At 40.3% G+C, this 26,206-nt stretch overlaps 1 protein-coding gene across 10 annotated transcripts in view; it reads left to right on the top strand.

Annotated features, from left to right (window-relative positions):
• Positions 1-1,026: 1,026 nt before the first annotated feature.
• The window catches only part of DPY19L1 (dpy-19 like C-mannosyltransferase 1), a 242,178-nt gene continuing 216,998 nt past the window's right edge, over positions 1,027-26,206 (top strand). For 6 of the 10 annotated variants that reach the window (XR_011246603.1, XR_011246602.1, XR_009520642.1 and 3 more), the window contains exons 1-6: positions 1,029-1,407; positions 16,027-16,051; positions 16,690-16,777; positions 19,700-19,837; positions 22,839-22,959; positions 23,638-23,731. Coding sequence is in view for 2 of the 10 variants with exons in the window: in XM_060020710.1 (XP_059876693.1) it covers positions 1,110-1,407; positions 16,027-16,051; positions 16,690-16,777; positions 19,700-19,837; positions 22,839-22,959; positions 23,638-23,731 (764 nt within the window). In the remaining 8 variants the exon portion in view is untranslated. Of the gene's footprint in view, positions 1,408-16,026; positions 16,052-16,689; positions 16,778-19,699; positions 19,838-22,838; positions 22,960-23,637; positions 23,732-26,206 lie in introns of all 10 variants that reach the window. The other 4 variants (XR_009520648.1, XR_009520649.1, XR_011246604.1 and 1 more) reach the window with 2 other exon arrangements.

The following is a 26,206-nucleotide window of genomic DNA, read 5'->3' as shown; positions in this document are numbered from 1 at the left end:
ATCTTCCTGGGCTTCCTTCAGTCATGCCTTCCGCTTGCTACGTGTAAGAAAATGCGTTTTCGACTAAGGTTTTGTATTTTAACAGCAAATAAAGTTTTTCTGCTTTCTTTCAAGCCACAAGGTTACAGCATTTAAAAGTAACAGAACATACGATAATTTTTTCTTCTCGGTCCACTCAATTTTATCACCCTCAGCCTGGGCTCCTACCCTGGTTTTCAGTTTTAATGTCAGGCACACACTTGTGTCTCGACCCTTAACAGCTCCCCTTGAGATACTCTGCTGCCATTTAAAATCGGGTTGCCCCGCTCGTCGTATCAGCGAATGCGGGAGCTGCACTCGGCAGCGCTCTAAACTGCAAGGCCACACATTGTGGAGTAACGTGACCCAGTGGCTCTACTTTGTTCTCTTCTTCCAGCGGCAGGGCCACCGAGGCTCCAGAGCGCACGCACAGCGCCCCCGCGTGGGCATTCCCGAGCGTCTCCTCCCCGGTCTGGCCGTCCCCGAGACGAGCTGCTTGGGCCACGCGGGCTTTCTCGGGGTCCACTTGCAGCCTTAATCGGGTCCGAAACTTCGACCAGCGGCCCCCGCCCCGAGAGGGCCCTTTCTTCTTCCCGGCCGCTCCCAAAGGGAGGGACAGCCGCTCCCGGGAGGCGATCCGTGCCCTCGCCCTGGCTGAGTCCTGCACAGGTCCCACGTAGGGCCGGGGTCGCCGGGCTGCCCCAGGTCAGCCCCCGCCCTCGCCGGAAGTCCGCGCGTGCGCGTTGGCTGTCCGGGAGCGCGCGTCCGGCGCGGAGGGGCGGGGGGAGCGGGACCGCAGCCGCTCACAGGGTGTCCCCGCCCCCGCCCCCGCCCCCCGGCGTTCCGCGGTCGCCGTGACAACCGGCAGCGGCGGCGGGCGCACGAGTCCGGCGCCGCCTCCCGGCCGCACCGCCAGGCAGGCAACCGCCGCCAGGCCTTGCAGCTTTCCCCGCCTCCCCGCCGGCGGGGAGGGGCCGGCCCGCCCTCCGCCCGCCCGCCTGAGAGTGAGCGGCGCCGGGGCCGCCCCGCCAGCCCGCCGTTCCCCGGCCGCCGTCCGGGCGCGCGCAGCGAGCGGGCGCGACTATGCCAAGATGGTCCTGCAGGCGCGGAACAAGCACCGGGAGGCGGCCCCCAAGCCGCCCCAGCCACCCCGTGCCTCGCAGTCGCCGCTGAGGGGGTCGCCAGATGTCGGCGCCGGGGAGCCCGGGCCCGAGCGCGCGCCCCCGTCCCCTCGGCGCAAGGGCGCCGCGGGCAGAAAGGGGCCCCGCGCCGAGCCCGCCCCGCCGCTCGCCGGGGGCGGCCTCGGGGGGCGCTTGGCGGCCGGGCTGCGCGGGGCGCTGGGCCTGCGGCTCTCGGGGCGCGGCCGGACCTGGACCACGCTCCTGCTAGGTGAGCAGCCCAGCGCGCGGGCGCCGCCGGGACGCGGAACTTTGAGGCGCGGGCCCCCTCTCCCCTTCCCCTCCGCTCTCCTCCGGCTTCCGTGCCGCCGAGCCCCGCCGGTCGGTCCCTGCCAGTTCGCAGCCCTCTCCGAGTTTTCCTGGGACATCCTTACCTCTTCCTTCCCTCTCCCTCCCCTAGGCTCAGTCTTCCTCGCTCCCTTCCTACTTGCTCTCTGTCTCTGCTTTAAAAAAAAAAAAAAAAATGGCCCCGAGATCAACAGCTGCCCGGCCTGGCAGCGAATTGGCAGGTCTGCGCTAACGAGATTGGACGCTGCTGATTGGCGCGGGCCGGCAGCCTTCCAGTTATCTCGCCTCCTGTCCGGGAGGATGGTTTGCTTTGGGTTGGAAGCGATTCCACTGAACTCAAAGCAAAAGCACGTCCCCTGTTCTAGAAAGTTGCTAAACTTATAATTAAATTTTGGCGTGCTGTTTTTCTTCTTGGCTGCAGACACCGCCGATGGCACTTTGTGATTCCCTTCCGCACGTCACCTTCCCGGTTGTGTTGTGTTTTGGGCCCCCAAGCTGGGACCCTGCTGACCTGGGAAAGATTGGTATGGAGGGCTCCCCCTCATCCGCTGCCTTGACCTAACGGATGATATGTAGTGATGTGCTGAAAAAAATAAAGTTGAAACATTCACATGTTGTGGACCGACTTCAGGTTTCCTTTGTTTTCTGGTCGACATTCTGATAAGGCAAGTTATAGCAGTTTGGATAATAGGCCTAATTTTTCTAAGTCTAAGTCAGCAAGTAAAATGCTGTAACACTGCCTTTTCCTATATAATGTCATTAATGGGCTTTGGCTACTGAATTATTTAACTCTTGGTCCTTTCAAATTCCTTTAGTGACCCCAAAGAATTTGGAGTTCAGTATAGACCAGGGAATAAAATACAACAAATCGGCTTCCCCTGAGATCACAACCACTCAATCATAGAAAGCCAGTCATCACCGTGTGTGTGCGCCTGCACACGCACACATTTTAATGGGCTCAGAAATGTTGATATTGCTTATGGGGTACTTTTTTTTTTTTTCTATTGTAGATTCAAGACTAGAGAAATTCAGTATTTTCAGTACATTTCTCCTTTTTTTCAGTAGTGAGCTTGAAAAACCTTGCCAGTGTGCAGGTTAGTTCAATTCACCTTGGGGAGGCAGCATGGTACAGTGGATGAGACAGAGGCTCCTGATCCAGTTCACTGTGTTTAAGTTTGGTTTAAGTTTCAAGTTATTTCCTTTGCGAGCCTTGCCTTCTCTGTGACATGGGATTATCACCTGCCCTACTTACTCCAGGGCACATCCTGAGGAGCAGAACTAAAAGGGGTGGGTACTATATGGCTAGACACTTTGTATCTAAAACATTTAACAAGTTTTAGTTGCTGTTAAACTAAAAGCACAAGCATAATATTGATTTGATATCTGGTGACAGAATGAAGTTGCATTTTTCTTGAATAGATAGCTACTATAAACATTAACCACTTTGTAGCAAAATATGGAAGGGCATCACTCCTTAAGGGAGGTTACAGTAACAAATCATAGAGTAATATCTATTGCCATTTTCTTATGTGCATATTTTCTTTGCTTGTAATTTCATTTCCTTTGAATCTTATATTGGATGGCTTATATTTGGATCTAGTAATCTAGTAATGATTCATACCTAAGTTTTGTATTAATGTAACAGTGTGACACTTTACTTGACTCATCCCTTTGGGTATTGGAAAGAGGTACAGTGAAGGTGCTGTCCCACATTTTTGGATGTACTCTGGACACTGGCCATCAGATGGATGGAGGTTGGATGACCAGACCAAGGTCTAGAGACTTTCTGTCCTTGCTAACCGTTTACATGAGGACACGGGGCAGCTTGAAAGATGATTCTGGAGAATAACCAGACCTGGAATGTTTGGTTCTTTCTCTGGATCTGTACTCTCAAAACCTGTAAAGAGGAGCAGAGTTTAGACATTTTTGAAAGCTGCCTCATTTTCACTCTTCTTCCCTCCCAGAATGAGTGAGAACTGAGCTGACATGGTATGGTTTTTTAGTACAGGATTTTACTATGACAAAAATTGTTTCATTTGTGTTTTGGAAGAAATTTTACAACTTGAGGCTCCCTGATAGAAGCACACCTTTTAAAGAGAGGCTGACTAGGGGTCCCTAGTCTCTCATCTCCTCCACGTGTGTGAAGCTCTGATGGGGGACTCACAACCTACCAGGATGGCCCTTACCACTGTTGGGCAGTCTTAAGCCCTGTTAAAAAATCCATTTTAATAAACGTGTTTTTCTTTTTTTTAGACATTATTTACCATTTAATGGTAACAGTCATAAAGAAGGTCTTTGAAATGTTTATTTTTAGATGTTTCAACCCAGTAGCTCCCTATATCAGCCAGGGGAGGCAGTGGTGTAGTAAGAAGAACCATGACACAGTGTTTTCCTAACTTTTTTGACCACAACCCACAGCAAGCAACACAATTTACGTTAAACTGCTCACACTTCTGAAAATCCAACCCTGTATATTTATGCATGTGTCTCTCTGTCTGTCAAACTGTTTTATGTCAGTGTCCTGGCAGGAAACAGATTTAACAAGTGGCCTGTTTTCAAAAGTGTGAGCAGGTTTAAGGAACCCAAAAAGGACACTGAAGCACCCAGGGATTGTCACCAGTGGGAAGGTGCTACCACCTCTGGGCCTGAAGGGGAAAGGGAGCTTCCTCCGGAGCTGAACCCAAGGAGAGCTGTGGAGTGGGGGCAGGATCACCCAAGAAGAGTGACCCCAGACACTCTGCCCACCCTCTGATCTCCCACTGGTGCCTCTCACTGGCTGTCCAACGGGAAATCCTTAGGCAAGGGGTCCAGCTGAATCTTTCTGTAGGGTCAGCCTCCTGGGGCTGGGAACAAGGCAGAGAAGGGAGGAGAACGGATTTGAAAAGGGAAATGGAGACTAAGAGCAGTATGTGCATACATTTAAAATAAAAAGGTCATGCACTGTACTCACTCTATAATATACAGTGCATTTTGATTTTCTGTTCTGTCCTTTTTTTAAAAATGCTGTTTATAAACCATTAAGCTGATTTCATGATCTAGTATTATGACCCACAGTTTGAAAACACTGCCTTAGAGGAACTGTTTTCTGATTCTGTACCTGTTTCAAACTCATTGGTGCCTGAGCAAAGCATTTAGCTTCTCTGAGCCTCAGTTTGTACACATGTAAAAATGGGAGACCCAGACTAGACTAGTGGTTCCCAACCTTAGCTCTATACTAGTGTCACCTGGAAACTTCAAAAAATCCCGAAAGCTAAGCCACATGTCAGACCAATTAAATGAGAATCTGGGGTGGGGTGAGGTGGAGGGAAGCATTAGTAGCTTTAAAGTCTGATGTTCTGCTTCCCTTTAGGAGCTGACTGTCTAGCATCACAGAGCTGACATTCCTACCTGACAGCAATCCCCTGGAACTAAGTGTATCTACCCCTCCCCTCTTTTAAATGGGGACACAGCCCAGTTTGCCAAAGTTTCTCCTAATCTCTATTGTTTTCCCAAAACGGGCTGTGAGTTGCTATTTATCATCTGATATGTCTGTTATTTTAATTGGAGTAGCATTCACGGAGATGGTGAAGACTAGGGGTGTGGTGAGCCGACAGATTTAAGGGAAAAGATCAAGAATTCTATCTTGGACATGTTACCTTTGAGACATTCGTGAGATGTCCAAGTAGAAATGTCAAGTAGGCAATGGGACATAAGAGAAGAGATCTGAGTGGAGACATAAAACAGGGAGTCATCAGCAAATGGGTGGTATTAAATTCATGGGACTTGATGATAGTATCTTCTCCTGATATGGGGTTTACTCTGTGCCAGGCATAGTTCTAAGTATTTTAGATTAACTGACTTATCTCAAATTCATTTAACTATTAAGTCAGTCCTCACCATGACACTGTGATTGTCATACCCATTTTACCAGATTGGGGACCTGAGGCACACAGATGTTAAGTAACTTGCCCAAGGTCACCCCTAGAATGTGGAAGGGTCAGGACTTGAACCCAGGCAGTGTGGCTTCAGAGTTCATGCTCTTAACTGCTATGCTTATATTTCATCTTCTCTAGGGTGAGAATAGCAAGAAGAGAAATGAAGCCCCAGGGTCCAGTTCAGAGAAACCTCAACATTTAGTGCTCAGTAAGCATTAGCTTTCTTGTTTCTTCCTTCTTCAGGGGAAATAAGGAAGAGAGGGATCATAACTAGAGATAAGGGAATAGAAGTGGAAAAAGAGCATATTGGGGTTGGCTTAATGGGCAAGAAAAGCTGAGGAACCAACAGGCACAGGGGCCACTGGCCATCTTGTGGAATGGCTTTCAGACAAACACTTAGACACACCTGAGCACCAGCCCTGAGGGTGTGTTAATACATAGATGTTGGGCCAATACAGTTCCCTGAAAGCCAGTGAGTTGGATGGGTATTTGGGCTTTTAGAGAGTTTCCTCTGTTTAAAACCAGTTTTTTCTTTCTAAAGTACACTTCTGGTTAACTTTAAAGAATGTTTATAATCACTTAAATATATGTTATTATTAAAATATACAATTAGGAGGGTTCTGAATATGTGATATTCATGAGAGCTCAAATAAATAACAAATGTGGTAAGTTTAATTTGTGTAAATATAAGGATATATTACCAACTCGTGATTGATTTTTGGCCCATGATATGGCATCAATACTGAAAGCAGATAAAACTTTATTATCTACATGTGTGTATTTGGATGTTGCTAAAATTTGCACTGTAGCTATTTTTGTAAGCTTTACACACTTTGTAAGATTAGGCTATATTATAATGTCTCTTAAAGCTTATGTTAATGAGATATTTACATTATCATGGAGACTACAAGCCTGTGTGCTTGTTTCCAAATGGGGTAGCATAGGCTTTATAATTTATATGTTTAATCTTAAATTCTTGTTTTGCTAGTTCATCTTTTACCATCAGATTATACTTTGCCCAAACCATTGGAACATTATTCTTCCAAGCTCAAGAGTCTGCTAGTTTTCTTTAGTTACCATTCTGATGATTACTAGTCATAAAAGTTAGTAAAAATTACACCTCTTTCTAGGTCAAAACCTTTATATTATTGTTTAATCCCATAAAAAGCAGTCCTGTTTCATAGGAAAGATCAGTTCTCCATGGGTGATCTTTCATAATTCAAGAATCATTGAGTACGATTAAGTTTAAAAAGTGGAAGAATTAATTTTTAGAGTACATAAATCTACAACTATTGTAACTTTTATTTTTGTTTTGATACTAATTTTCATTTTCTCAGCATTATTACTGTCTCCCCCCCCCCCCCGAATGCATTTAAGAGCTCATATATCTTCATGTTTTCCTGGCATATTTCCTCATATTTGACTTCCTTTCCAAAGTAACCAATTATCAGGTGTGTTTTTCAGTACTTTCACTACACGTAATTGATTCTTGGATGGCATTTTGTATTTTAATCATAGCAGCAAATGTTAACATAACAGCACAGTCACCAAAACCATTCACAGAAGTTCTGAGTGATTCATTGTACTGACCAAGGATGGAGGTGATTTATCTTCTAGTTTACAATAGCACCAACTATATCTTAAAACACAGTTTATAAATCACTTGGCCAATAACTTTTGAAAACTTGCCATCTTGACAGATTTTTAATTTGAGAATATTGTTATAATTGAGAAGAGTGAGGCTTTATTCGTATGTTCACGCCAACTCAAATTTGCCTAATATACTACTGCTCTGCATTGCATTTTCCTATTACTTCCTAACAGTAACCACTGCTTTTTGTAGTGCAGCCTTTCAGTGCTGAAAATGTCACACCTCAGAATATTTTCCCCACGTTTTAATACTAATCATAAAGTACTTACATAACTAGCAGAGAGCTACTGTTTTCTACTTATGTTTAAAAGTGTTTTTAAAATAAGACCTGATTCCTCACTCTTCTCATCTTTGATCTTCATGGAAGTTTCATGGGAATCTAGAACTTAAAAGTTAACTCCTGGAATTTGATATGTGAGGAAACTAAAATGGGCCAGGGGAATGGTCTGACATCTCTAGTGAGTTCACTGGGTGAAGTTTGGGATTAAAGTTAAGGTATCTTGGCTTGTTAAGCACATCTGTCAAATTGTAGGTTTCAGATCTACAATCTAAGGCAACTGTCACAGGTGCTTTAATGGGAAAATGATCTCATGTGTTCCAAGACCTGATAACTTTTTTAGCAAGAGCACTACTTTGGTGGCTTATGGGGAATTGATCTGATTGTTAAATCCTTATGGTCAACCTGTCAGTCTCCATTTTGTCTTTGCATAACCTTTTTTCGGAAACTACTAAATTCTGAATTGTTTTTGATTGTGTTAGTTGGTTGTTTGGCATTGTTACAAAAAAAAAAACAGAATAAAATAGTAAAAAACAGTATCACAGTTTTCTTAATCATTTAAAGACTAAGGAAAACATTGTGCTACCCAAGGGCAGTTTGCAGTTTGGGGAGAATGCATAACCTTGAGAATCCATAACCATAGCCTTGAAACTTTAAATGGCTTATCGATTAATGAACTTGTTAAAATCTCTTGCTTAATAATATGCTGGGCCTGGGTGTATATTGTGTATATATGGATCTTTTTTTTTTTTTCCTCTGGTGAAGAGATGCAGCTTCTACATTTTTTCCCATTAGATTTATTAAAGCTTTACAGTTTCACTATGCTTGCTCAGGGGCATTTAATGAGCTAGCATATTATTTCAGGTGTATATTTTATCTAGATACTTGTTCTTTAAAAACTGAATGGAATTTTTTTTTAGTAAGGAGAAAGTTACTTTATGAAAATTGGTAATGTAGGTTACTGTTTGATTTAGAAATATTTGTGTCCATATTATGTGAGGATACGATTTGAGAAGGAAGTTAGAATTTATTGCTTTAAAAACCCATATGTTGGGTAATTGTATTAAGTATTGCCTACTTTAATATATGTATATACATAAATATTTTAAATGTGAACATTTTCTTTGTCTATTTCTTTGTTTAGAGGCCTAATTTTATACTGTTTGGGGGTGGTGATATACATTTTCCAGGTTCTGTTTTTATAATTTCACTTCAAAATAAACCTTTGTCCTTGATTTTTAAATTATTTCTAAGAAGTTTCCTCCTTTACGTCAGTGTACCCTTTTGGTTAAATGTGCTTATTAACATTTTTTAATGCTTAAGCTTCCATTTAGAAGGGCACCAGAGGCATAGAACCCAGGCAATCCACGAGGCCTTGGTTTATCCCAATCATGTGACCTTGGGCCTCATGGGAAAATAAGAGCCATTTTTGCCTCAAAAGGGCTCCTGGATCTTTTTGCTTAATATGTGAAAGTGCTCTGTGAACTGCAACTGATAAACAGTTGTTAGATTTATTCATTATAATTGAGAATTTCTTAATTTTTCCCTAACTGTTGTAAGGTATTATTTTGCTCAATGCCAAATATACGGAGGAGATTCAAATTAACTAAGGTCAACGTTACAAGCATTATTACATAGACCACTGTGAATTCTACCTGGGAGCTATATAGTTTCTTCCAATCGTGATGGAATTTTAAAGTAGTCCTACTTCTCACTTTGAGACTTAATGTCTCTATTAATAAATTGAGTGCATTCCTTTTTTCCCTATTGAAAAAACAAATTAAAAGAGTCAAACCTGCCAAGGCTTTTAGTTTGGGGAGCAGAAAGATCTAAAAGGAAAACAGAAAATAGCCATGGAGGCCCCTTGGACAGTGTGAAGTCCTAAGTATTAGTAGTTGTAGCTATACAAGGTCATTACATGCTAGGAATAGAGATAACCAGGTGAAAACCCCTCATTTCACATTTGGTGAAGATGAGACTGAAGCTAAATAAGTCATATAAAATCTAAGGAATATTTCTTCTTAAGAATGACTTTCTTACCATGGAAGGTAAAAAAGAATTCGATTCTTAATTTTTTTTAAAATTTTATTTATTTATTTTTTTGCGGTACGCGGGCCTCTCACTGTGGCCCCTCCCATTGCGGAGCACAGGCTCCGGACGCACAGGCTCAGCGGCCATGGCTCACGGGCCCAGCCGCTCCACGGCATGTGGGATCTTCCTGAACCGGGGCACAAACCTGTGTCCCCTGCATCGGCAGGCGGACTCTCAACCACTGCGCCACCAGGGAAGCCCTACCGTTCTTGATACCACTGGTTGAGTGACTCTGCCAAACTCCCCTCCTGGTGTTCCTAGAGCTCTGAGAGCCTGACACACTGTATATATAGTGAGTGAGCCTTCAGTCTCATTATTGTCAATATCATGTGTATTTTGTATCACCAGTATCAGTGATGGGAATTCTTTTGTGATGTTGGATCAGAGTCCACATACAGCCTTATTGTAACTGTCTTCTTTTCTGGCTACGCACCATAAATCCTCGCCTAAATTGTAATCATGTTCTGTAATCCATCCCCCCTCCCCCGCCACCCAATCCCACTTTAATAAACCCTGTGCTGAGAGGGCCACTATTGATCTGCCTTCTCAGATTTCTTACAGTTCATAGACTTTGTGCTATTTGCTTGGGTGCCTAATGTGTTCTCTCATTATTTTATGCACCTAAATCTTCTCTCTCAAAGATTTTATCTTTAAGGGCCCAGATGCTGGCTACTATCACTTTAATGTCCTCAGTTTCTAGGAAAATGTGTTGTGCATCTAGGAGGCATTTAGGTACTTGTTGGCTTTAAAGCCCTTGATAACACACAGTCTAGGTGTAGAAAGAAGGAAGGGGCCAAGCCTGAGGTATACACGACCGTTTTCTCTTTCCCAAACTGGGTCCTAAAGAATGTCTTTTTACTTATTAGTTTACTATACAGAAACTGGGCTTTGATTTTTTCTAGGTACTGTAGACTAGAAACATGATTTCCTTCAATATATTAATTTTGTTATATCTGTTTTACCTTCACATAATTGGAACCCTTTGAGCAGTTTGGAATGCTTAGATATTGTCTTTAGGTGTTTAGGTTGTGACTTAATTGAGTATATTCTCTAATTTCTCTCACATGGTGATAGTCATTTAACAGTTCAACCCAGTGAGGTGCCAGGCACAATGCTAGAAGATGTAGATATTAAGATGAATTAAACACAAGCTCAGCCTCAAGCCTTCTCATCCTAGCATAGGGAACTGTTTAGGTGCTCTAATAAAAGTATAATAGCTATGTTGGCAGGACAAGCTTCACAAAATGCCACATTTGAATTCCTTTGACTTTGAAGGATGAATTAGTAGTTTTCAGGCAGGAGCAAAGGCATAGCATCATTAAAACACTTGGTAGGGACTTCCCTGGTGGCGCAGTGGTTAAGAATCTACCTGCCAATGCAGGGGACGCGGGTTCGATCCCTGGTCCGGGAAGATCCCACATGCCGCAGAGCAAGCAAGCCTGTGCGCCACAACTGCTGAGCCCACGTGCCACAAGGACTGAAGCCCGCGCGTCTAGAGCCCGTGCTCTGCAACAAGAGAAGCCCATGCACCTCAACGGAGAGTAGCCCCCGCTCACCGCAACCAGAGAAAGCCCACATGCGTAGCAATGAAGACCCAACGCAGCCAAAAGCAAAACGAAACAAAACCAAAAAACACTTGTCATTTTAGGGGATCATTGCCCAGTGCAGCCAAGCATGAAGGGTGTGTGGTGGGATTAACTGGAAAAAGGCCAGAATGTGGACTCCATGGTGTGGGCCATGGAAAGTCATGGGACTTTTTAGACGGGGGGAGGAGATGCTTAAGTCTGTACATTTAGAAACTGACTTCCTTCTCCAGGATGGATTGTTGGTGTGGAATAGGGAGACTATTTACTGGTGACTTCATCTTCTGGGAAGAAACTTTTAAACTCTGAATGGACCCTTGAGAACAATTGTTAGTAATATTAGGAAGAGGTTGAGTGTGGAACTTGTCAAGGTTGATTTTAAAACCTTGTCCAGTGGATTTAAGAAGAGTTCTTAACTTCTTTTTATGTCGTTTTGTTACTTGAGCATTAGGGAGGCCAAAACTGTGCAGAATGCTTTAAGTATGGATTAACCTCAATTTAAGAATAAGATGTATTTTTAAATTTTGCAAGTCATTTTGGACTTACAATATATTTCTCTGTATAAATATTGTTACGAGATGAGGTCATCAAATGCCTACAGATGGGAAGGGAGGCAGCTCTGTCACTGTGGAAAGAAACTGAGGCTTGGAATTAGAACTTCTGGGTCCAGGTTCTTGCTTTTGGGGAAATAACCTCTCAGAGGCCCAGTTTTTCATTTGTAAAATGGGAATAAATACAGGATTGTTGTGAGACTCAAATAAGAGGGCTTGTGAAGGTATTCTGTGAATTAAGTCAAGTACTAGTTATGAAGTACACGTGTGAGGGATTAAATGTAGGGTCGATGGGAAACTGTAGTCCTGGCTGCGGTTGCAGGAGGGTGGCTGGCAGGTTACCAGAGGGGGGCAAGGGGAGAAGCAGCCCACCCTGGCTTCACAGTTCCTGCTCTCCTGCCTTGAGGAGGAGGAAGAGAGAAAGGACAGTGGGTCTCCAACTTTAGCGTGCAGAAGACTCAGCTGAGGAATCTTAGGAAAGCAGATCGCGGGGCTTGACTTCCCAGCAATCCTAACTGGGTGGGTGGGAGGACTTCTGAGTCACCTGCTGGGGCGAGGCGACCTGGGGGAAGGTAGGAGGCTGGGAGAGTTGGTGAGAGAGGTCTGGGGGATCTGGTGCTGGTTGGAGAGGGGATGGGATCTAGGAACCCTTGAGGACTGAGCAGAACAGCGTGGAAGGACCCCCTCCTCCATTTCTTTCCCCGTTCCTCCTGCCCTCTTTACTGCTTGGAAAGCTCTGCGGGCCAGGCAAGATCGAGGCGGGGAAGCAGGGGGTGTCCCCTTCCCACTTTCCGAGCTGTGGCTGGAAGGAGGGGTGTCAGAGGGAGCAGAGCTGGGGCAGGACCTCGGGAACTCCACTGTGCCGGGGTTCCAGACTGAGAATGGCAGGCTTAGGCAGCGGGCTGCGCGTAGACGAGGGGTCTAATATGCACTGATCGCTGGGACTCTATTTTAGAAAAAAAAAAAAGAAAACTATTATATGCACACGAGTGTGTGTGTGTGTGTGTGTGTGTGTGTGTGTGTGTGTAGCTATCCATCAATCAAAGTACATTCAACTCTGGTTTATTATGTGGACATGGTTTAGGATTATTTAATTTCCCACCTTAATTATATGCGTTAATTCAGCAAACATTTGAGTCTGGCTATGTGCTCAGCTTCTTGCTAAGTACTGCTGTAGTAAAATTCAGTGAAACATTGTTTGTACCCTCAGGGAATTACATTCTATTTTGTTTAAACAAGATTCTAATAACAGGAGAAGAATAATTTTCAGTGAAGAAGCAGCTCAAATCTCATAAGGCTGAAAATTGATATAATGTGACATATAATCTTGTACAAAATTTCGTTAATCAGAAAGTGGAAGGAGTGGCCAATTTAGTTTCAGAGTATTGGTAATTTGTGTGCTTCTAGCAAAACTTAAGAGCCTTTCAGAATTCTCAGCCACAGGATTGCAATCTTTTGAATTACGTTACAAAGCAAACCTTCTTTCCTTGAACACCTTTTTCTTATAGAATAGTTTTGGATTTTTTGAAAGTTTTCTTTATCTTCTGATTTTTTAAAAAAAATGCTGTATTTACCTCAGTACCTTAGAATGACAAGAATAGCATATGTGTTAAACTGGAAAAATTGGTTATCAATTTTGTGACACTCCCAGAAGACTATACACAGGATTGATAATCACTGGAATACATTTAGAGAAAATCATTTATAATCTTTTCTGTAGGCAAGAAGGCAAGAAAAGCTCTTTAGGGATACTTGAGGAAGTTTTTGTCATTTTATGTCTTTATGCTTAAATTATGCTCACAAGGCAGTATCTGCTTTACTTGCTGGGGCTTTCATTTTCAAATGACATGCATATAATTTATCTCAATTTTGAATAAATTAAAGTATAACTCTACACTTTTATAAAAAATAATAGCTTCTATAAAACATACTGCCTTTATCAACAGATGAATTGTAACTTTTTTCTTTTATTTTTAAAATAAATAAAGAAAGAGGGAAGGGGAATAAGATACTTAGGGTAAGGAGGCTCTGGCCTTTGTGTCAGCCCCTCCCTCCTCCACAAGAGGCCACACAGCACAGGGATCTTAGGTCGGAATTCCTGCTTCCAACCTCCCTTTCTCTGTTTATCCACTTTGTTTCTTGGGCAAGTTCCTAAAGTTCTCTGGGAATCAACGTATTATCTGTATACCAGGGAAGGTTGGTACCTAACACATCGGATGGTTGCGAGGATTTATTGAGTTAGTTCAAGTAAAGCACTTAAAAATGCCTGGCAGGTAATAAGAATTCAAATGTTAGCTGCTTTATTACTATTATTAAATTGAAATGAACAAAGGACTTCAAAACATTGGGCAGATTATGAATCGACCCTGGAAACTATGAAAGAGGGTCATTCAAATGCCAAGAAATCCAAGAATTGTCTAGTGCTGCACGGATTGAATTAAAGGAAGGCACCAAAAGGCACTTTGTATCTTCCATCCTTCTGAGAAGTTGTAGTATTCTGAGGAAGTAGAGAGATGATGATCTTGAGAAATCCTATGTATCGCTGCAGAATTGTGAAGGTCAAAGACTAATTTAAAGGCATAATGTGAAATGCATTTCTGTTAAAGTCAGCAGAATACTGGATGCCCTCTTTTACTTGGTATTATTCTAGAAGTTTATTATTATTGTCAGATGGGAAGAAGAAACTAATAGTAAAATTATAAAACATGAGCAAAGTTATCTTTTTAAAATATTATTTAAAATGGAGAATTGAAGATGATAAACCAAAAAAATAAATAAATAAAAGACTTAATAGTTTAGTAAATGAGCCCAAAAGAAATACATTACAAAATAAATACACTTCAAAAATAAATACATTAACAATATCCAGTAAAGTATAATGAAAACAAAATTTCATGGTTATTAGCAGGAACAAAAAGATGTTAAACTCCCAGGTAAGACTTAGTAAGAAATATGAGTTAACTATTTATCGTGTATTAGCTCTACTGATAGGATTTTTGTCGACGGCAGTTGAAAAGAGAGTTGAATAATTGAAGTTATATATCATGTTTATGGATACTAACATATACATATATATTATAAATATGTAGATTCTTCCCATATTAATTTATGAATGAAATCAAAATTATAAGCTCTAAGAGATTACCAAAGTATAATGTGACAAGTCTTCAGTATAAGGTGGTATTTACATTCTATGATAGAAGAATGATTTATTCAGCAACATGATAGATCATTGAGAAAATAAAGCCCAGATTATATTATGGTGGTGTGAAGTTTTTAAAGGTAAAAACCAAAAAGGGAGTGGATACTAGATTTGTCAATAAGAAAAAAAAAATCAAAATTTCAAAAGGTCAAAGTACCATGTACAAATAAATGGCAAACCTAGTTAAATATTTGTAGTTTCAGTGATCTGGAAAGAGTAAATCTTTTTCTTTTGTAACTATTAGTATCTTCTAGGTAAAATGCATTTTTTAATTTTTAAAAATATAAATACTTCTTTAAAAATAAGACAATAAGATCTGAGCTGTTTGTCTTTCATTTCTAAGAGTACTTTATAGTTCATTTCCTTAGTAGTTATTTAATCAGAAGCCTGCAATACAGTGAATCTTGTGATACAAGGAAACTGAATGGTATTTTCTGGATTCATTTTAATGTGTTCTTTGTACTTGTACAGAAAGCAAACTATGAGACTGGTTTTATTACTGGCTTGTTTTCTCTCTCTTTTCTATTTTCCTTACCCCCCTCCATCTCCTTCTTCCTTCTTCTTTTGTTTTAAATTTGTTTAAAAAATAGTAAAATATGGGCTTCCCTGGTGGCGCAGTGGTTGAGAGTCCGCCTGCTGATGCAGGGGACATGGATTCATGCCCCGGTCCGGGAAGATCCCACATGCTGGGAAGATCCCACATGCCACGGAGCGGCTAGGCCCGTGAGCCATGGCCGCTGAGCTTGCGCGTCCGCAACGGGAGAGGCCACAACAGCGAGAGGCCCGCGTACCGCAAAAAATAAAAAAAAAAGTAAAATGTATTATAGAAGTTAAGATATTGCAGCACATATCGAAAGTGATGGTTCCCTCTTTTTGTCCATCCCCAGTCCTGTTCCCTGAGGTCACCATATTTCTTTATTCTGTTGCCTCTCACCATTGGTTCTATTCGCTTTGCAGTTGAGTTTGTGGAACTTTCCGCCTGAGGGTTTCTTGTATAGTTGTTGGCAAATAATAGCTCCTCATTTATTTTGTTGAATGAGTGTATGAATGAAAATTGTAGATATATGCTTAATTCTTTTATAATTTAGTCTATTGGTATTTTAAGCAGAGCCCTGGGACTTCTTTTGAAGAGTCCCTATTCTTTGCCCAGTCCCTAAGAGTTCAAGATTTACAGTTCCCAAACTTTACCATGCTTATCTTTGTAATGCTTTTCTGTAGGGTGAAAACATTTTTTAATAATAAAGTAATAATTTATGTTTCTTTTTTCTTGCAGCTGCCTTTGCAGCAGTGTTGCACTGGTAAGATTGTTTTTCTCCTATGGTATATTTTATGCAGATGTTTATAGCCTACCAAACTATTTCTCATATATATATGAATAATTTCAGTTTAAGGATGAATGTATATTATTACATGCAGCACACTAGTCTGGAAATGTAGTTTAATTCATAAATCAGAGCCAGAATAATGCAATTTTTTAATAAAAAAGATCTATTATTAAAGAGGTTATATTTGAGACTCTCCTTCCCTTAACATTAATATAGTGTTCATGTTGAGAGGAAGATTCATTCTTTTAATTTTCTGGATAGAAAGAAATATGAATTTCATAAATCAGACGTTTCTGAAATGGTAACCCAATGACACTTATAGTTTAATCTATAATTTTATTTTACTTGGCTTAAAACGTCATTATTCTGGTTCATTCTAATTTTAAAATCTAATTTGAATTAGCTTTTAAAATTCTTATAGAGAGAAAGTTTAGTAGAAATGTAAGATATACTGAGTGGAAAAACAAATATGCATACCATTGTGTTTGAGTTTTATCACAAAATGAGTTGCAAATATATAGATTTTTTGTTTTTTGCTTTTAGAGTTTCTTTTAGAATTATACTTAGTATAAGTTTCAACACTGTTGCTTTGTTACTCTTTTGTTTTACAGGAGCCATATCACACACCTCTTTGAAAATGATCGTCATTTTTCTCACCTCTCAACATTGGAAAGGGAGATGGCTTTTCGCACTGAAATGGTTAGTTTTCATGTAATATTTTATTATAGTAGTTTAGTAATCTAAACATTTTAAGCTTTTCATCCTGGAAGTTTTCAAAGATGTTCCAAAGTAGGAAGAGTAGACAACTCCCCCTACCCATTCTCCCAGCTTCAACAACTGAGGACACATACCCATTTTTCTGTCATCTACATCTTCACACACCCATCTCTTTTTAAAGGAAACCTCAGATATCGTTTCATCTGTAAATATTTTTCATATGTGTCTCAAAAGAAAGGACTTTTTTTTGTTAACTACAGTATCATTGTCATACTTGAAAATAATGAAGAGCAATTACTTAATGTCATCAAAGATCAACCAGTGTTTAAATTACCTGGGGGAATGGGCATTTAATAACCATAATTCCTCTGTAGAGAAGAACTTTCCCACAATACTTATTTGGTTTGTTTCTCTGAGGTACACTTCACAGGAAAGACAGGAAAATGCTTGATTCTTTCTTTTTATTACAACTTTTCAGAAAAATGAGTTGGTTCCCTAGCATCTTCTAGTGGTGACCAATGGAGTTCTGTTGGTACTCCTTTTGGAGTACCATTATGGCCTGATAGATTTTAACATATTTTTTAAACTTACCTGTCTTTAGCTGGTGAGAGCCCTTGCAGTTCTCTCTGTCTCCTTGACATGACCTCACTAGTATTCTGTAGCTTCCTTACTTGCTGGTACTACAAGACATTTCCTCTCCAGACCTGGAATCATCCAGTTTTCCAAGGAGCCCTGATTCCTCAGTAGCACATGGTATTTAGAGACCACAATTTTGGTTCTAGAGGTGCTCACTGATAATACTTTATATTAGATTGGCCATTGTGTCTAGGCCTTTTTAGTAAACAGAATTAGGAAACAGTTTTTTAAAAGGAGAAAATAAATTATTGATTTATATTTCTAAATTCAAATTTAGTTTTAGGTGGTTTTTACTTTTTTGATATTAAATTTGTATCTTTTCTGTTAGCTTGAGAATCTTGGTTTCAAATTACTTATACTTGAGGAATAGAAGTATCAAAGATATTATTCAAAATGATTACTGAAAATAATTTAAAACTTTCTTGCAGCTCTTTTTGACTTTAGGATATATTCCATTAGGGGTGTACAGTAAAATTACTATTGATATGTCTTAAAGTTGTTTGAAATCCTCTCCCAACTAGATAAATAATTAATTCTTCTTCTTCTTCTTTTTTTTTTTTTTTGCTATTTAGGCATGTAAAATATTTTGTTTTTAAATTTTAATTATATAAGATATTCACATGGTTCCAAAATCAAACCTACAAGGTAGGTTGTAGTTTCCTGGGGCTCTCATAACAAAGTACAATAAACTAGGTGCCTTAAAAGAGCAGAAGTTTATTCTCTCACGGTTCTGGAGGCTAGAAGTCTGAAATCAAGGTGCTGGCTGTCCCATGTTTTCTCTGAGACTCCTTCCTAGCTTCTCATGGTTCTGGCAATCCTTGGCTTGCATTGGAGGTACAATCACTCCAATCTCTGCCTCTGTCTTCATGCAGTTTTCCGTTATACCTCTGTGTTTAAATTTCCCTGCTGTTATAAGGATATCAGTTATTTTGCATTTGGAGTCCACCTAATCCAGTATTACCTCATTTTATTTTGATTACATTTGCAAGGAGCCTATTCCACATAGGTCACATTCACAGGTTTTAGTGGACATGAAATATTGGGGGACATTATTCAACCTAGTACAGTAGGAAGTATTTAAAAAAAACAGTGATATGAGAGCTAAATACCATGGTATCAAGAACCATTCTTTTCCTTTTCTGGGTAGGCAAATCACTTTGATATTTATAAACCTTAAGGTGAGTTTAGAGTTTGATAGCTAATGGTACTGGCTACCAGGGGAGCTCTAGACAAAACTGTATAGCAGATGGAATTGGTTCATCTGTTTTGCCCTATGCTGCCACTTCTGCTCCCTCATAAGGCTTCTAGTACTTGCTTGTTTTTTGTCCCATGTAGTATTCCAACCTTGATATCTTTCATAATTAGCATGTCAAAGTAAAAAATTATTTTCCTCAAAATGGGAGTACTACCACTGTCCCTCTCTCCACCCTCAGAGCCCTGGTCCTGCAGGGTACTTACCTTATGCTGAGCTGAGAAGAAGGAAAATAGTCTGTAAAACTAGCTGGCATCTGAATGTAACTTACATGTAATACATCAGTGTGTAGCCTTCCTAATATATTTGTATTTTTACATATAACTCTGGAGGAAAGGTGGCTGATAGCACCATTTTGAGGATTCAAATAAGCATTTAGGGGGAAACGTTTTTGGCTGAGGATGATTGTGTTGGTTCATGGTAAACTTAGGTTCCATAGTAAACTCATCCTGTTCGTAAGATAGCCTTTACTAACACTTCAGTTAGTATGGGTTATAGGGGTTTCTTAAATGAAGCGTGCTGTCTGAGTTATATTACTTTTTATTCTTTTTTAAAAATTTTTTTGCGGTACGCGGGCCTCTCACTGTTGTGGCCTCTCCCATTGCGGAGCACAGGCTCCGGACGCGCAGGCTCAGCGGCCATGGCTCATGGGCCCAGCTGCTCCGCGGCATGTGGGATCTTCCCGGACCGGGGCACAAACCCGTGTCCCCTGCGTCGGCAGGTGGACTCTCAACCAGTGCGCCACCAGGGAAGCCCTATATTACTTTTTAAATGTTGAAACTATTTTTGAAGCTATTTTGAGATCAATTGTTTCAATTAAGACAAGGTTATACTAAGATATGTAAGTTTTTTGCAACCTGAGCATTTATTAGTGATCAGAAACCTATGAAATTAATTGTAGCTGTTACTTTCTTGATTGCTTTATTTTTCAAAAGCAGTATATTTAAGTTTTTTTTTTAACCTAATAAGAGGCATAGTGATTATGTCCTTTTAATCATAACATGTGCTTGTTTCAGGGACTGTATTATTCCTACTTTAAGACTATTGTGGAAGCACCCTCATTTTTGGATGGAGTATGGATGATTATGAATGATAAGCTGACTGAATATCCCCTTGTTATTAATACATTAAAAAGGTTCAATCTTTACCCTGAGGTAAGATACTTTTTCAATTGTGATTTTTTTTTTTTTACTTTTTAAAGTATTACTTATATTAAATGCTGATTCTAAATCTAAGATGTAGTTCAGTATATTAAATTTTCTTTTTTTTTTAAAGAAAACGTGTATCTTTTCTTGGAAAGGAATATGGAAAAAAGATCATTATTAATTTTGGGGGTCTTTAACTGATTTTATGGGAATGATTAGTATGATTGCATGGTTTACAAAGTATGAAAACTGTCTAGATTTGGTATGTTTATAGGGATTATAGCAGAGGAGCGCCATTCCTTGTACATGTCATTTGCCAAATAATGTTTCTTCCTTATCTGGGATTCTTCATTTAATTGAATGCACTTTTCCCCTGTGGGAGTGGAAGAAAGGACCTGAGATAGGAAGGCAGTGATATCAGTAACCTTTGGCCTCTCCTTCACCATCCCTCCTTCATTTGATGCATCCCTAAGCATTCTCCAGGACCAACCTGAGATGTAACTTCCTCAGTGACTCCTCCTTGAGGTTCTCCTGTTAAGCGTACGTCCCCTGGGCTCCCCCTTCTTAGCGTGCTGATGCTTCTAGAAGGCATGCTGCCTGATGCCAGGGCCATGGTCTCTGTGGGATCTCAAGCCCGGGCTCAGTACCAGCACGAAGCAGGGCTTTTGGTCATTTCGCATTGAGTGAGTGGAGTCCAACTTCCAGATCAACTGAGTTACTTAGCCTGATTGATTAGTAAGGCAATAGAGATAGAGGAGACAGAGACCAATAAATAATCACCAAAGTACTTATTGAGTACTTTCTATAACCATGTACACATTTACTTTTACAGCAATGGGATCACACAACACATAACATTTTTTATAAGTGCTTTTTTTCTTTTAAGAATATATATATATATATTTTTTGTGGTACGCGGGCCTCTCACTGTTGTGGCCTCTCCCGTTGCGGAGCACAGGCTCCGGACGCGCAGGCTCAGCGGCCATAGCCCACGGGCCCAGCCGCTCCGCGGCATGTGGGATCTTCCCAGACCGGGGCACGAACCCGTGTCCCCTGCATCGGCAGGCGGACTCTCAACCACTGCGCCACCAGGGAAGCCCTGTCTTTTAAGAATATTTAAAACCATCTTCCTAAGTCATCTTTTCTTCAACAGCATCATGTTTATGGCTGTATATACAATCTACCATTGTTTATTTAGTCCATCTTTTATGAAAACTTGGGTTGTTTTCAACTTTTAAAAGATCTAAAGCTGCAATAAGCATCCTTGAAGCGAAATCTTTACATACATTCTTATGTTTTTTTAAACTATGAATATGTTGATGTGGAACTATTTAGTTCAACAGAATATATGCTTTAATGATTTTGGTACATGTTGCCAAAATGCTTTCTAGATAGGTTATATTCCCACTAGCAGTTTTTCTGAAAATGCTTGTTTCCCCGCATCCTTGCTAATTTAATAGGCTGAAAAAAGTTAAGATCACATGAAGTATTTTGCTCATTGCTGTATATATGTGTGTGTATGTATATTTTATTTAATGCTATATCTTAAAATGCATTTTCACTTTTAAAAATAATTGCTTATTCATGCCCTTTGTCTATGTTTTTATTGATATTTTATAAGCGCTCATTTATTATATGCGGGATGTTAATACTATGCTATATGATAAGATATTTTCTCCAGCTTTTTGTTGCCTTTTAGTTTTGTACAGTATGATGAGAATGTATTTTTTCTGTTCAGAGATATCTGTGAAGCTTTTAGATTTATGGTTTTTAGTCATTCATATGTAAAAAATCTTCATTAATTGTTATAATTATGTTTTTGAGATTTACATTTTTAATTTATCTGGAATTCGTCTGGATGCTCAGCGTTGGGGTAGGGATCTAACATTATATGTTTTCAAAGTGGTCTTCTGTGTAACCTAACACTTGGATGAGTGGTCCGTCTTCTCCCTGCTTCTTTATTATATCCAGAATTATTATACATATATGCTTGCATCTGCTTTTGGACTTCGTGTTCAGTGTTACCTTAGGTTGAGGTCCTGGAAAAGAGGAGATGTGCACACAGGAAGTGTATAGGGGAAAGCCCTTGGGGGCAACATCTGAAGGGGGATGAAGGAAGTAGGAGGAGGAGGAGGAGAGCTGAGCTGTGATGCAGTCACAGCAAAGGCCTCAGCCAATCCCCTGGGAAGCTCTGGAACTGGGATGACCCCGCAGAGTTGTCCTACCTGAGGCAAGGGCCCCTGGCCTTTATACCTCCCCCTGTTGAGTAGTTAGACATTGGATGCAGTTGCCCTTGGGAGGGGTATGATCTTCAGTGAATTTACTCTCTTCAGCAGAGGGTAGCTCCCAGAGAGGGACTCAGCTGGGAGCTGTCGGCCACCAACCCTCCCAGCTGCTAGGGGAATGAGTGCCTCAGCCTTGAAGGGGGATCTGGGTGGCGCTCCACTGCCTCCACCATGGTTACGTTGATCTGTCTGGCTATTCTTGTGCCAGTATCACACTATTTAATTATGTAAGTAACAAATTTTGTTAATCTGTTAGGACATTTTCTTCAGTTATCTCCTTTTTGTCATTTTTCCATATAATGCATCTCAGTAGACACTTGGGATTTTGCTTAGCATTGTGTTATGTTTATGAATTAATTTGAGGAAGAATTCACATCTTGAAAAATTAGATCTATTCAGGAAGACAGATTATCTTTCTGTTTGTTCAACTCTTCCTTTATGTCCCTTAGTCGAGTTTTATAGCTTTTGAAAATTACAGATTTGCATATTTCTTGTTATATTTTATTCTTACCCATGAGAGGCCATGCACTGGTGAAGACTGACCAGTGAAGAATCTACACAGGGGATTGTGAAGTTCCATTTACTAGATTTAAAGGGACCCAAGTGGATGGTACAGGAAGGGAAAGTTTGATAATTATCAAAATATCTCAAAAATATTCTAGTAAGGAAACTATTGAGGATAATATTTTTTTCTTATGGTGTCTCTCTTTTTTTAAAAAAATTAGGTAGTCTTAGCCAGCTGGTACAGGATTTATATCAAAATAATGGACTTGATTGGTATTCAAACCAAGATATGTTGGACAGTTACCAGAGGAGAAGGACTCAGCCCTATTGAAAGCTGTGAAGGCAAGTTTCTATGATATTGTCCAGTTGTCTGTTGCAGCATCATAAATTTCCTGCAAACTTAGTGGTGTACAGCTTCTGAAAGTAGGGAATTTGGGCAGGGTATAGGATGGTTGGTTGGTTTCCACTATGTCAGAGGACTCTGCTAGACTCAAATGGCTGGGAAGACTGGAATTAACTTGGGGCTACTTCACTTAGAGCCAGAATGTAAGTACCTGCATGGTACTTGTACCTGCAAGGCTGGGCCCAACTGAGACTCAACTGTGACACCTACATGTGCCCTTTTCATGTAACTTGGGCTTTTGTGTAGCATAGTACCTCAGGATAGTTAGGCTTTTCATGTGGTAGCTCAGGGCTCTAAGTTGATACTGCATGACGTCTTCTATATGGCTTCTGCCATGATCTATTGAAGCAGTCACAAGCCCAGCCAGACTCAGAAGCAGGGGCATAGACCCCATACCTCTACAGGAGGAGTGTCCATGAATTTTCAGCCCTGTTTTGAAACCACAGTAGTTACTACTCTGCTCTCATCTGTGTTCCACACTAGTGTCATGTGTTCATATGGGAACCAAGGCAACCATTTAATATATATGGCAACCATTTTCAAAATAAGCACATTTTAATGCAAATTGCCAGACACATAATTTATAGTTAGAGCATATTTTTTCTTTATTTTTAAAGGATTGGGAGATCCTGCTTGCTTTTATGTTGCTGTAATTTTTATTTTAAATGGACTAATGATGGCATTATTCTTCATATATGGCACATATTTAAGGTAAGACTATTCATTTTTCATATGTGTTTATAATATTATATACTAGAATAGTAAGAATAGTGGGATAATGATTGACTTATAGTTCAGTTTTATAACAATGTCATTTCTAATATATCTATTTGTAGATACAAAATTATTTCCCATTTGAATGATTTTACCATTGGCTTAGCTAGCCACATTTAAAATAATTTTAAAGGTTTAAGTAGAGCAGGATGGGGATATTTGATAAATATTAAATATTCATAGGCATTTGTGCATAAGCAGTATATACTGTTTACATAAAATATAAAGGAAAGAACCACTCATTATCAAATGGTGTTAATGACTATTTTGCTGATGTTAAATAGAAATATATTCTATACAGATATTGAATATCTGACCTCATTTACTTCATAGTTGAGCAACATTTCTAAAACTAAAAGATAGACAAACTTTCTGTGTTTTGTATTTCTGTTTCTTCTTTTTTTTGACCATTCCTTACATTACTTGCTTGAACTATTTTACCTTCAGAGTATCTTTAGAATTTTCTTTTTTACTTCTTACTGATTCTTTGCGGTACAGAAGTATAGCGTATGTATGTGATTTTCATTTTGGGTTAATGAGTGTGAATCTGCTATTATCCTGTTATCTTCTTTGCTTTGGAAGTGTGGCATTCTTAGTTTAGTGCCTCAAAGAGTCTATTGCATCCTAGCTCAGTGTTTGAGTGTATAGCAGTTGCTTGATAAATATTTGTCAAATGAGGAAGCTATTAGAAGATCAACTTAAAATATATTTGCATAGAGATTTAAGATACTTAGAGCAAAGTCAGAAATATTAGCATCAAAGAAAGTTCTTTTAATTATGTAATTGGGGGAGACCGAAATGAAAACTCATGATTAAAAGATGATGTGAAAAATTTTGTTTTTGAAACAAGACACACAGAAATAACTTAACAAAAGTATCTGATCATCAGGAGAGGGGACTGACTTGACGGAAACCAAGGCCAGTGTGCCTTGTCTCATGAGAAGCCAAAGTTAGACGAGTTTGAGGGGATCTATCCATTTTGCTAAGTACTACCCAGCTGTCTTATGGAGAGCTTTATTACATTTGGGAAATTAGATTTTAAGTAAGAGAAGTTAAAACATGGAACATGGCATTATTACTAAATTGCTAATCTGTAGTTATGCTGTTTTGCAATTGAAAGAATTTCTAAACGTTTATTAAAGTAAACATTCAGTATCATTTTCGTATAACGCTTGCTATAACAACTGTTTCAGAGGCTGAAGGCACAATATCTGCCGCAGAGAATATGAGGTTCTAGTTTTGGTTGAGGGATTCTTGGTGGTTTGGGCCCTGGCCTGAGATTTTTTAGTCCGCAGACAGCAGTGTGCTCCCTACATGTTCATTTGTTCAGTCAGCACATAAAGTGCGTACCAAGTGGTCTCTTTTTGAGACTGCGTGTTTGGGTTCTGAGAGCATGGTGGTGGGGTGAGGTGAGAGATGGCAGTGGTGGTAGGCGTGTGTCAGTAGAAGATAGACAGCAAGGATGAAGTGCTTACAGTTCTGGGGGCAGGAGAAATTTGTTCTGTGTGGAGCAGTCGATTTAGCTCCGCCTTGGAGGGTCAGAGCATTTTGGATAGGTGGAGGAGAAAAGAATCCCAGGGGCGAGCAAAGGTGGAAAATCTGGGATATGGAGGGGTTACAAGCAGATCAGTTTTACTGGGACGCGGATGATTGAGGAGGCGTTGTGGAAGAGTAAGATTGGAGAAATGAGTTGGGCTGGTTGATGAATGACCTTAATGCCAGGCTGGTTTGAAACCACTTCCAAAGCAAGTGAAGGAAATCAGAAATTTGACCAATAGAGGGACAGGATTCAAGGTGAGCTATGATCTCATGTGACCCTTGACACCCACCTGCCCCCAAAGTCAGCCAGTGACTACTTCAGCACAGAGTCTGTCAAATTGCAGGGCTTTACCTAGGGGATTTTAAAATCAATTTAGTGAGTTAGGCCCAGCAACTTTTTTACATGAAAAAGAACACAAATGTAAAAAATAAAGTATACCATTATAAAATAGGTGTTATTTAGAGAAACTTCTGTTTGTTGCTTATTGTATATATGTGTGTAGATGTACATGTGCTGAGTTGTGGTGTAAAGTCTAATTTCTTATTGTAGTTTTAGGATAAAAAAAAAAAAATCCATAGACCATTCACTGCTTAGGGTAGCAGGAGGGAGTGACTTTACCATAAGAGGATTTGGGTCTTGCCAACTAGCTGTCTCTGGTTCTTCTCCCAGCTCTGAGGGCTGCATCCTGTTTCAGCTTCACCCACTTTACTGCTTTGTGCCCCAGCTGGCTCCTTTGATGTTGTCCGACTCTTGTACCTGGTGGTTTACCCTCTGGAGCTGTGCTTGGATATAGAGACCCCACTAGTGTCACACATTTTCTTTTCCCTAAATAATGTCTTTAGTCCTGTCCAAACGCATCCGAAACTCTAGGA

This window comes from Delphinus delphis, chromosome 9 (assembly GCF_949987515.2).
Source record: "Delphinus delphis chromosome 9, mDelDel1.2, whole genome shotgun sequence".
Classification (NCBI taxonomy): domain Eukaryota; kingdom Metazoa; phylum Chordata; class Mammalia; order Artiodactyla; family Delphinidae; genus Delphinus; species Delphinus delphis.
The sequence above is the reverse complement of the archived record's forward strand: the minus strand, read 5'-3'. Positions and strand labels throughout refer to the sequence as shown.